At 39.2% G+C, this 13,015-nt stretch overlaps 1 protein-coding gene across 1 annotated transcript; it reads right to left on the bottom strand.

Annotated features, from left to right (window-relative positions):
* Positions 1 to 925: 925 nt before the first annotated feature.
* Positions 926 to 1,444, bottom strand: LOC126937266 (translationally-controlled tumor protein-like). Its single transcript, XM_050760689.1, has one exon. It carries the CDS (start codon positions 1,442 to 1,444, stop codon positions 926 to 928), a length of 519 nt encoding a protein of 172 aa, XP_050616646.1.
* Positions 1,445 to 13,015: the final 11,571 nt, after the last annotated feature.

Here is a 13,015-nt window from a genome sequence, read left to right as displayed (position 1 = left end):
TGTAGCACAAAAATAGATAATACAAGACAGTGTATGCTGGAACTTAAGACTGGGAGCCAGAATGCAAACATTATTTTAGGCAATATATGATGTGCTTTTTTTTTTTTTTTCTTTCCAACTGAATTAGTCTCCTTTTATTCTCTTGGTAATCTCTTCCAGTTAACTAATTCCATTGTCAGTGATGAAATGTGTAAAGCTCCACTTCAGATGTTGGCACTGCTATGAACATGGTCTTTCCCTTTATTGCAACTCACAATCAAAACCTTTGATTCTTCTGTATATTCCAGTCCCAGAAGTAGTTTCCACTGTAGAAGTTAATTGATGAGTCTTATTCTTTCTAGTAGTAGCTTACAACCAGGCACTAGCTTCTCCAGGAACACTACAGGATGAATTTAGTTTAAATATGTATTAAACTAAAAGGCATTCTCTCAACTGGGTTAAAATGCATTTTACTTTTGGACAACCTACGTGACTTGTTTTTCTTTCTTCTTTTTTGAGACGGAGTCTCACTCTGTTGCCAGGCTGGAGTTCTATCTCGGCTCACTGAAACCTTCGCCTCCTGGGTTCAAGCAATTCTCCTGCCTCAGCTTTCCGAGTAGCTGGGACTACAGATTCGCGCTAATTTTTGTATTTTTAGTAGAGATGCGGTTTCACCATGTTGGCCAGGATGGTCTCCATCTCTTGACCTTGTGATCCACCCGCCTCGATCTCCCAAAGTGTTGGAATTACAGGTGTGAGTCACTGCTCCCAGCCAACATGTTTTTCTTAAAAACAATGCCTCCACTCTGAATGAATTATGGTCAAAATAAATGAAGAGCTCAAGATGGCATCAGTCCCATTTGTCTTAAGTCCTGGTGTTGTGTGGATGATAATTAGAAGCCAGTTATGACGACAGGTGATAGATCCAAACTAATTGCCAAATTTGTTAATATTTTTCCATTTCCAAACCATCCCTAAAGAAAATCATATGTGGGGTCACACCATCCTCACGGTAGTCCAGTAGAGCAACCATGCCATCTGAATTCATGTTTTCACCAATACAGAACTGGTAGTTTTTGAAATTAACAGGGATGTGCTTGATTTTTTCTGCAGCCCCTGTCATAAAAAGTTTTACTCTTTCTGGTCTCTGTTCTTCAAGTTTGCCTTTGATTGATTTCATGTAATCTTTGATGTACTTCTTGTAGGCTTCTTTTATGAAACTTGTTTCCTGCAGGTGATGGTTCATGACAATATCGACAGCAGTGATTACTGTGCTTTTGGTACCGTCGCCCTCGGGGCCCTCAGCGGAGACATTCCCACCAATGAGCGAGTCATCAATGATACCTTCTATCCTACTGACCATTTTCCCCACCACCTCCCAGCACTGCCCGTCCGCAATCTCACGGATCTTGTAGATGTAGGAGAATATCTCGTCGTGGCTGATGAGGTCGCGGTAGATAATCATGATGGTAACTGAAGGGAGACTACGGCGGCACTAGCTTAGCAGGAGCCGGAAGCTCCAAGGGAGCACGGTGCAGCCAGAGCAGCATTCAGTGGAACCGGCGAGCGGGCGGAAAAGCATGATGTGCTTTTAGAGCAGCGGGTTTGCATCCAGAACTTGACTTGAATCCTACTCTAATGTTTCATATCTGTGTGAACTTATGCATGGTACATAAATGCTGAACCTCATTTTTTGTTATTTGTAAATGGAGGTATTTATACCTACATTGCACATACACAGTAGGAAGTACTGAAATAAAATAGTGCATATAAAGTGCTCAGTGATTTGTAGACGTGATACAGTAAATCTTCACTTCAATGGTTCTCAGATTTCCCATGACTAATGGAGTACTGCTAGTGATTATCAAAGTTGATTTTCACCAATACCTGTCTAATGAAGATGTTGAGGGAATAGGGCTTGGATAGAAAATAAGAAAACAAATGGACAATGCAGGTGTGGAAAGGAAAGCAGAAATAATATTTTCTAACACAAATAGTACCCAACTCAATTTTCTTTGGGAGTATATCTGGAATATAGAGACAAAGGATTATAAGTAATTATTCTTTCAAGCAATATTTATTGAACACATCCTATGTTTCATAAACTATTCTGGGTACTGGGGACTACAACAGTAAGTCCATTGGAAAAAGTTCCAGCCAACATAGAGCTTATATGCTAGTGGTGGTAGAGAGAGGCTATATATAGATATACCCAAAAAACTTATTTAAAAAGCAGGTAATAGAAAGTCTTGAGTTACTAATAAAAGAGGTACTGAGTTAGAGTGAGACAGAAGATGTAAAATAAGTTGAGTTTTTTGGTGAAGGCTTCTATAAGGAGATGACATTTAGGCACAGACCTTTACCAAATAGTCAACTGTGTGATGATTTTTGTATTAGAGTAATCCTAGGGGCTGTAACTAACAAGTGCTAAAATATTAGTGGCTTAGTGTATTAGTCAGGGCTCTCTAGAGGGACAGAACTAATAGGACAGATACACACACACACACACACATATATATATATCATAGTTTATTAAGGAGTATTAAACTCACACAATCATGAGGTTCCACAATAGGCCGTCTGCAAGCTGAGGAGCAAGGAAGCCAGTCCGAGTCTCAAAGCTGAAAACTTGAATTCTGATGTTCGAGGGCAGGAAGCATCCAGCACTGGAGAAAGATGTGGTCTGGGAGGCCTAGCCAGTCTACCTTTTCACGTTTTTCTGCCTGCTTTATATTCTCTGGCAGCTGATTTAGATGGTACCCACCCAGATTAAGGGTGGTTCTGCCTTTCCCACTGACTCAAATGTTAATCTCCTTTGCCACCACCTTCACAGACACACCCAGGATCAATACTTTGCATCCTCCAATCCAATCAAATTGACACTCAGTACTAACCATCACACTTAGTAAAATAGAAATGCATTTTTTGTGTGTGTTTTTGTTTTTCTGTTTTTTAGATGGAGTCTCACTCTGTTGCCAGGCTGGAGAGCAGTGGCGCGATCTCGGCTCACTGCAACCTCCACCTCTCGGATTCAAGAGATCCTCAGCCTCCTGAGTAGCTGGGACTACAGGCATGCGCCACCATGCCCAGCTAATTTTTGTATTTTTAGTAGAGGGGGTTTCACCATGTTGGCCAGATGGTCTCGATCTCTTGACCTCGTGATCCGCCCACCTTCGCCTCCCAAAGTGCTGGGATTACAGGCATGAGCCATCATGCTGGGCCAGAAATGCATTTCTGTCTTGTGTAATAGTTTTACACAATAGTAAATACAGTTTTTCTTGCTTACCTTTCTTCCATGTGTTAAAGAATCCAGGCTCCTTCTATTTTTTGGCTCAACCCTCCCTTCAGGCCTCAGAATTTTCTAATTCCAAAAAATTAAAGCTACCAAAAAGCACATTTTCTTCTTAAATTCCTAGGCCAAAACTACACGTATCACTTCTGTTCACATTTTATTGGCAATAACTCATCATTTGGCTAACCTGGATGCATTGGGAACTGGATAACATAGTCTCTGATTGGATAGCCACATCTTACTTGAATTCCATACAATGAAAAGAAAGCATGGAATTTGGATAGACAGTAAGCTGTCTTCTGAGAGTCTATTCTTTTAGCCAACAAATACCTGCAACAAATACTCTCCCTCATTATATTCATGCTAAACTCAAAGATATTCTGATGAGGCTGGGTGTAGTGGTTCACGCCTGTAATCCCAGAGCTTTGGGAGGCTGACACAGGAGGATCACTGGAGGCCAGGATTTTCAGACCAGCCTGGACTCTGTGGCTAAAAAAAAAAAAAAAAAAAAAAAAAAAAAAAAGAAAAAAAGAAAGAAAACTACTTATTTGTAATAGAACCCACCTGTACTCCCAGCTACTCAGGAGGCTGAGGTGGGAAAATCGCTCGAGCCCAGGAGTTTGAGGCTGCAGTGAGCCATTGTTGTGCCACCCACCCCAGCCTGAGCAATAGAGCAACACTCTGTCTCAAAACAAGCAAAGATACCCTGATTACATGCATTCCTTTCTGTCTAATCAAGATATGACTCGTGAAGATCGGCGCAGTGGCTCATGCCTGTAATCCCAGCACTTTGGGAGGCCGAGTCAGGCAGATTATCTGAAGTCAGGAGTTCGAGACCAGCCTGGCCAACATGGCAAAACCCCATCTCTAGTAAAAATACAAAAATTAGCTAGGCATGGTGGTGCACGCCTGTAGCCCCAGCTACTTGGGAGGCTGAGGCAGGAGAATCACTTGAACCTGGGAGGTGGAGGTTGCAGTGTGTTGAGATCATGCCACTGTACTCTAGCCTGGGTAACAGAGCAAGACTCCATCTCAAAAAAGAAAAAGAAAAAAAACTATATGACTCTTAATGACTAGGAATTCATGAAGTAATTGGCAGGTAATCTGTCCCTCCTCATCACCACCACACACACACATATAGAATGGACATACAATTGTGAAACAAGGACAGAAAGACCATGATAAAAATCACCTTTCAAGAAAGAGGAATAGAAAACACACAGTAGTCAGCCATAGCAATAATAAAATCCTGCCAGTCAGATATTCTGAAAAGATTTTTGATCAGTCAAGGAGTGGAATTACTTGACTCGATTCTGGTTATGTTCTCTTGGGAGTATATTTTTTTGTCTTTTGTTCCTATTGCTCTAGCTCCACCAAGGAGGGTAGAGGTGAGTCTTTTGAACGTTGTGCTCCCTGTCCATAACTGAGTGAATATTTGGAGAGGTATATTTTCCTAGGAGGGTGTGCAGCTTTCCTTTTTAAATTTATTTTATTTGTATCTTTTATTTTAAGTTTAAGGTATATGTGCAGGATGTGCAGGTTTTTGACATAGGTAAATGTGTGCCATGGTGGTTTGCTGCACAGATCATTTTATCACACAATTATTAAGCACAGCATCCTGTAGCCATTCTTCCTAATCCTCTTCCACCTCCCATCACCTGCCTTCTGACAGTCCCAGTCTATGTTGTTTCCCCACCATGTGTCCGTGCATTCTCATCATTTAGCTCCTACTTATAAGTGAGAACATGAAATATTTGCTTTTCTGTTCCTGGGTTAGTTTGCTAAGGATAATGGCCTCCAGCTCCATCCATTTCCCTACAAAGGACATGATATTCCATGGTGTATATGTCCCACGTTTTCTTTATCCAGTCTATCATTGATGGGCATTTAGGTTGATTCCATGTCTTTACTGTTGTGAATAATGCAGCAATGAACATATCTGTGCATGTGTCCTTAAAATAGATTGATTTATATTCCTTTGGGTATATCCCCAGTAATGAGATTGCTGGGTCGAATGGTATTTCTGTCTTTAGGTCTTTGAGGAATTGACACACTGTATTCCATAATGATTGAACTAATTTATACTCTCACCAACAGTGTAAAAGCATTCCTTTTTTTCTCCACAGTCTTGCCAGCATCTGCTATTTTTTGACTTTTTAATAATAGCCATTCTGACTGGTGTGAGATGATATCTCATTGTAGTTTTGATTTGCATTTCTGTGATGATCAGTGATGTTGAGCTTTTTTTTTTATGTGTTTGTTGGCTTCATGTACGTCTTCTTTTGGGAAGTGTCTGTTCATTTCATAGCCAGATCTTGTTCATAAAATGTTGAGGACTCAAAAGATTAAAGTTGTAGCCTTTCAAAGCCAGGATTGCAGTTTTTACAAAGATATAATTTCCTGAAAAACAGAGTAGGGTACTCATCCATTTGCTTCTAAAGAGGCAGGTGTATTGGTTAAGAGCATTAAACCCTGATGTGGTTCAGCTGTGTCTCCACTCAAACCGCACCTTGAATTGTAATAATCCCCACCTGTCAAGGGCAGGGCCAGGTGGAGATAATTGAATCATAGGGGCAGTTTCTCCCATACTGTTCTCGTGGTAATGAATAACTCTCAGGAGACCTGATGGATTTATAAATGGGAGTTCTATTGCACAAGTTCTCTTGCCTGCGCCATGTAAGACGTGACTTTGCTCATTGTTCACCTTCTGCCATGATCGTGAAGCCTCCCCAGCCATGTGGAACTGTGAGTCAATGAAACCTCTTTCGTTTATAAATTACTCAATCTTGGGTATGTCTTTATTAGCAGTGTGAGAACGGACTAATACAGGCCCTTTAGCTATATCCACTTAATAAAATCCTGACTCTGCAATTTCATGGCTGTGTTTTAGTTTGAGTTCCCAGTTAAGTAGACACTGAAATAAGGACTTGAGTGTAAGTAATTTATTTGGAAAGTATCACCAGAAAGACAAGTAGAGAAATAGGGAAGCGAGACAGTGAAGTGAAGACAGTCAATAATTGCAAGGTTCTTAAATGAGTTACCAATGTTAGGAAGCAAAGTCTTGATCCTACTGGGAAACTCTAGCAACAAGTATAGAATGCCCACCTCAAAGTTATGCCACCTAAAGAGCAAGGAATCTGGGCAGTGATGCAATGCAGCATTGTTGAGTATGGTTAGATAGTAGAAAGCTTTATTCTCAGATGTCATGGTCTGCTCTGTGCTTGGGTGAAGCTCCTATAACCAGGGAAAACTCTAAGAAAAAGAGATTCCAGTGCTGATAGCTGGAATGTGGGACACCAGAGGGAATATTGGTGTATATCAATAATGTCTGCTACACTGCGTCACACTGGGGAAGTTACTTAATTCTGAGATGTCCTAGTTTCCTCATCTATACAATGGGGATAATAATAACTTTGTTATGAAGGTTAATTTAATATTTGTAATGCACATTTGACAGTTTCTGGCATTGTCAAAGAAATGGCTGTGTAAGAGTTTTTGAAAAAGTGAATGTTTAAAATCATCATACTGTTCAGAAGCACTAAGGTGGGAAAGAGCTTGGTGTAGCTGCAGAGCAGGAAACAACTAGTGTCAGGTGGAATTGCTAACAAGAGAGAGCATGGTCATCAGGTGAGATCTCTCAGACCAGGGGACTGATTTCAGCCCAAGCTTCAGTAAACTTGTGTGATTTTCTGTGCTTAAAGGATCGTATTCTGATGGCAGAGTCACATTAGAATCAGGGAGCATTTTCAGAAGCATTGTATGGAGTAAATAATATTTTCTAATAAACAGTAATGCGAGTTCCATGGGGAATTGAAGTGGGCACTGACAGAAGTTGGACTCAAGTGCAGTTAGTCCTGTCTCTAATGCAAGATAGATCTTTGGAAACCAACACAATTCTTCAAAGTAGATGTCTTACTTTTTAGAGATGGTTCCTAATTATGAGCATGCGTGAAGTTAAGAGAATAGCCTAAAACACTGCTTTTTATCTTAATTTTACTATCAGTTCCTCATAAGAAAGCAAATAATGTATTTCTGGAGGAACGGAGATTGTTTTGGCCATTGCAAAAATTGTTTGTTTGGCTCAGAACAATAGCAAGTAGACAGATCCAAAAGCATACCGACTCTGACTTTGTTTGAAAAATATTCAGAGGAATTCATAAAGAGACGTCATTAAAAGTAACACTCAATACTTATTAGGGAGGCGTTGCAGTCAATGTCTTCAGAATTATATTGATAATACATCATATAAGAACCTACACTCCTCTGTAATTCTATTCTATACCTTTGCTTTTATTATCTAACACATTCTGTTCTATCCTTACTCTCAGATGATAATGATTCTGCTCACTAATTCTTAGGAAAAAATAGAAATTAGAAGACATTTTCACAAACTCACACACTTCTATACACATTAGTATATGTGTAGATGTGTTTAACCTTACCTCCTGTTACTTTGTATGAAGAGTCTGTGTTTATTCTAAACCTGCTCCACTCAAAGTCTTCCCTGTTTGAGTAAGAGGTAAATACATTCTTCTTGTTGCACAGAGCATAAAACGCAGTGTCATTTTGAATCTTTTTGCATACCTCTCATCCAGTTCATTGGCAACCTCTAAAATCGGTTGACTCTACCTTCAAAATATCTAGAATGCTGCCATGATGATTCAAGCTATTATTTATAGCCAAGATTATTACAAGGAATTCCACGATGATATTTTAGCTTTTCTTCTGCTCCACCTACAACAGTGGTTCTCAACTTGGAGTCATTAATCCTTCCCCAGCACACACTTGATAATTTTTTGAGACACTTTTGGTTGTTACAACTGGCAGGCAGGAGGCTGTAGGCATCTAGCAGGTAGATAGCAGGGATGCTGTTAAACAGCCTACAATGTACAAAACGGGCTCCTTCAACAAAGAATTTTCTGACCCCAGATGTCCATGTCATCCAGGTTGAGAAACACTGGCCTACCATCTATTCCCAATGCAGCAGGCTGAGTGCACATGTGAAAGCATGGTTCTGATCGGATCATATGTCTGCTCAGTTCTTGTAGTGGCTCTCCAATACTCTGAGTAAAAGCCCAGTCTTTTTCATCACCCATAAGGCCCTCAAAAATGCAATGCCACTGCTATGGCCCTGGCCATATCACTGTTCTCTCTTATAGACACTGACCCTTGGGCATCTCCGGTCATTCCAACTTCAGGGCCTTTCTGTTGACTATTCCTTCTAGTGAATCACACTCTTCCAGGATATCTGCAACGTCCACTCGTGGTGCTCCTTCACAACTTGTGCAGATGTTACCATCTCTGTCAAGCCTATCCTCAATATCCCATTAATACTGAATTATGCCCCTGCACTCCCAAATGTAATTATAGACTTTTGAATAATTATTATTATAGAGTGAATTGTGCTCCCCAAAATTCACACGTTAAAGTCCTAATCCATAGTACCTCAGAATGTGATTGTATTTGGAGATAGTCTTTAAAGAAGTAATTAGGTTAAAATTAGGTCATTAGAGTAGGACTTAATACAATATGACCAGTATCTTTATGTGAAGACAAGATTAGGGCCCAGCAAGGTGCAGAAAGAGGATGCTAGAGGACACCAGGAGAAGGTGAATGGCATACAAGCCAAGGAGAGAGGCCTCAGGAGAAACTCGAGAACCTTGCTGACACTTTGATTTCAGACTTCTAGCTTTTAACATTGTAAGAACATAAATTTCTGTTGTTTAAACCACTCACTCTGTGGTTTGTAGCAGCAACCCTGGGAAACTATTAGGTTGGTACAAAAGTAATTGTGGTTTTTGCCAGTACTTTTAATAGCAAATACTTTTGCACCAACCTAATAATATAATAACTATTACCTTCTAACATACAATACAATTTAATTTTCAGTTATATTTCTTTTTATTCCTCTACCATGATTATAATCTCCATGAAGACAATGATTTTGTCCTTTTTGTTTGTTTATTTCAGATGTGTAAACTTGCTCTTTCCAAAGACCTATACTTTGCAAATGAGGAAAATTTGACACAAGAAATGTATATGGCTTATCCAAGGTTATAAAGGCAGTGAATGAATGGCAGAGGCAGCACAAACTCCAGGATTCCTGATGCAGACTTTTGTTGGCTCTCTTTCAAACCACATAGTTGCCTTGGCCTACTATGGAGGCCAAGGATGGAGAAATACTAGAGTAGAGCTATTACAACAGAAAATCTCACATTCGTCATCCACTGCCATACACCACCAGGCATACACACACGAGCAATGAGAATGAGCAGCCAAAACCACTCCGCATTTAAGAAATACATTCATATTGTTTATGAAAAATAAAATATATACACCTGTTTAGATTACCATAATTTTCAGCGACTGATGCGTGATAGAAAAGAAAGGGAGAAATAAAATTATTCAAGAAAAGCTACAGTATAGAAAAGAAGAAGCAACAAGCAGAGGCATTAAATATAGGGGTTTCATGGTTGTTTCTGTGTTTGCTAGCACAGAAGACAAACCTTTAGTTATGAACAAAAATATTCATTCCTTGTACCTACCCAGGAAAAAAATTTCATTTTAACACATTAGCCCCTTTCTCTGCCATCCTGCCTATGAGCTTGGCAAATCAACCAGTTTATATACAATTAACAGAAAGGCTCCCAACACAAGGAAACCTTTGTTCTTGTGAAAGAAGACCCCTGTGTTCTCATCTCTCACACTGGTTTTCTTTTAACCAGAATCAACTGCCAAAAAATTACTTAATTAATGTAATTAAATAAATAAGTAAATAGAAAGAGATGGGGAGGAAAACTCACCCTGTGATTGAAATCTATTTTCATCTCATAAAAAGTATCTTAATTTTCACTTATATTCCATGCCTATAGCTGAGGGCCATTAAAACTAATAAAACTAAATCATTTGTGACCGATCTTAGAAAACAGTTTCTGCAATCCACTGCACTCTCAAATGCTCATTAGAAATAGTGGTTTTCTTTTCAGAAGAATGCTTGCTGAATGCTTAAAACGTGTTCCCTCCAACTTTTGACAAGTCAAACTGGCAATGGAGTGTTTGAAGCAAAGCCTTGACATAAAAAAGATGTTGCGCAGCTATATCAAATATGATCGGGAACAACCCATCAAAGCAGAAAGCGTTAGAATGCAAGGCAGTTGGAGGAGAGAGAATCAACACATTTGTTTCTGCTTTCAACATTTTCTGGCATCAGAATAAACAAGGAATTTGCATTTAATGTAGGCAGAATATTCCACATGAGTTTGAATTAAAAAGTTCTGCCTCCTTCTTTGAAAATCAAACTACCCTTGGCCACATATCATGTAAGCACTTGAATATATTTTTATGTGACTGTAAAATGGAAACAATAACAACAGCAATAATAATGTTAATAACAATGCTTACCTATGCCATACAGTTTTCATGGATGTCAAAAAGTAAATGCATGGTTAAAAACCATTCAGAAACACTAATTATTAAACAAACGCTAATGTTTATTATTTGTTTTTCACATTGAGTTCTTTTTTTTTTTTTTTTTTATAATTTATTTATTTTATGTAGGGACAGTTTCACTCTTGTCACCCAGGCTGGAGTGCAGTGGCATAATCTCGGCTCACTGCAACCTCTGTCTCCTGGGTTCAAGCGATTCTCCTGGCTCAGCTTTCTGAGTAGCTGGGACTACAGATGCATGCCACCATGCCTGGCTAATTTTTGTATTTTTAGTAAAGAGAGTTTCACCATGTTGGCCATGCTGGTCTCAAACTCCTGACCTCAGGTGATCTTTCTGCCTTGGCCTTCCAAAGTGCTGGAATTAGAGGCATGAGCCACCATGCCCAGCCATATTTGTATTAATGATAGCTACCACTATTGAGCACTTACTATGTGCAGTAAATTTTATGTTTATGATTTGCTTTTTCACATTGAGTTCTTAAATAGCTAGAATTATCTCTGTGCTACAGAATTAGGTACTAAGAATCAAAATAACTATGGTATTAATATTAATATTTTAATATTAGTAAATTTGAATATTAATATTTAGTAAATTTCCCCCAAAGAGGATATAACTTTTCTCGTATAGTTTGGGGGTGATGTTCATTTCTTATAGCTGATTTTCATTCTCCCTTTGATATCCTATAACTTAAACAAGGAGCTCTATCTTCTGTTTCATGGAAGGGTAATGGAAAAAGGAAAGAAAACAAAAATATTGTGCATACACACATATACATACATATTCATATCAAAATAAAAGAATATTTATAACTATTATAGTCCTCATCTTTGTGACTGTTTATGTGGTCAGATATGGTATTTATAACTACCATCTTTCACTACCCATTCCAAATTCCAAATTGAGAAATCACCTCAATTTGTTGTGATTTCCTGTGTAGTTGGGTGATCCAGACCTTGATTCCTGAAAGATCTGGACCACAGCAGTTCTACTTGAACTGGGTTCTTGCAACATTTTTTGACTTTAGTCACGGACATGGGAATACTAAGAATTTCTGAGGGGTTCTCCTGCATTCCAAGCATATTCCTTCTTATACTCATTGTATAACAACTCAATTTCTCCTAGATGGTCAGAATCAATCACTCCAGCCAATACAGTTACTCTATTCTTTGCTTGTTGATTAACTGGCACAATAAGCCAGAGCAGCCAGGTGACAGGTTTAACTTACAGGTGAATGACATCATTGTTGGCAAAATCAGTGATTTTTTTGTGCATTTTACCTGCTCATGTGTCATACTTTGTTTCTCATTCTTGGAGGCTCCTGAGACTTGTATATTTACACATTTAGAAGCAAGGAGAGGTGGTGAGGGTAGTTCCTGAGTAGAATCAGCAGTCTTTTGCAGACCATTACAATTTCTCCAGAAAGGGAGTTGCTTGTACTGTAAAGAAGCCTCCACAGAATTTAGGGGTTCAAAATCCCCAGCTTTATTGAAATATGCCCACATGCCCCACTGCAAATTTCAAAGTCTTATTCCTTCCCAGTTAATGCCCAAATTTTAATAATAGAGACCTCCTGGGAGTTGGGGATTCAATTTACATTGTAATTCAGCTCCCTGCAATATTAGACTTTGGGCTTAGCTTTTGGAAGTCCCAACCCCATGGTCACAGAAGATAAGGTTTTTGTTTTGTTTTGTTTAAGGTAGGCATAGCCCAGGCTGGAGTGCACAACTTCACTGGTCTCCCGGGTTCACAGTGACCTTAGCTGGGCTGGGATAATTTTTTGTATTTTTTTAGTTTTGTGTTGACCTTGTGATCCGCCCGCCTCGGCCTCTTACAGGCGTGAGCCACCCCCCAACACACACACATTTCCTGTATAGTTAGAAGAAACCAACCAACCCCATCGTATGCCTAATTTGACTAAAATATTCTCTGACATCATATACTTAGTCACTCAGAGCCTTGTTTTCTACAGGCATTTGATTACACATATTTGCAGGTGATAATTTGCATAACACTTTCACAACTGAATGACATGAATTACTAATGTCTCTTTAACCACTGGAAAGGGCAGTGATTAGAACCTTTCAATCTAATCAGATCAGAACAAGCCAGATAACCCCAAACCAGTCCAGGAAACCCCCCCTTAGAGATATTACTTCTCTAGAATCTCTCTTGGTGACAAATTATATATCAGGTAGGGTTCAATTACAGAAGCAGAACTACAGGGATGTATTTGTTATAGGGATTTGACTCTGCCCCATTATAGGACTGGTTAAACAGTTTCTATAAGGTCATTGTCA

This window comes from Macaca thibetana, chromosome 15 (assembly GCF_024542745.1).
Source record: "Macaca thibetana thibetana isolate TM-01 chromosome 15, ASM2454274v1, whole genome shotgun sequence".
In the NCBI taxonomy this organism is placed as follows: Eukaryota; Metazoa; Chordata; class Mammalia; order Primates; family Cercopithecidae; genus Macaca; species Macaca thibetana.
The sequence above is the reverse complement of the archived record's forward strand: the minus strand, read 5'-3'. Positions and strand labels throughout refer to the sequence as shown.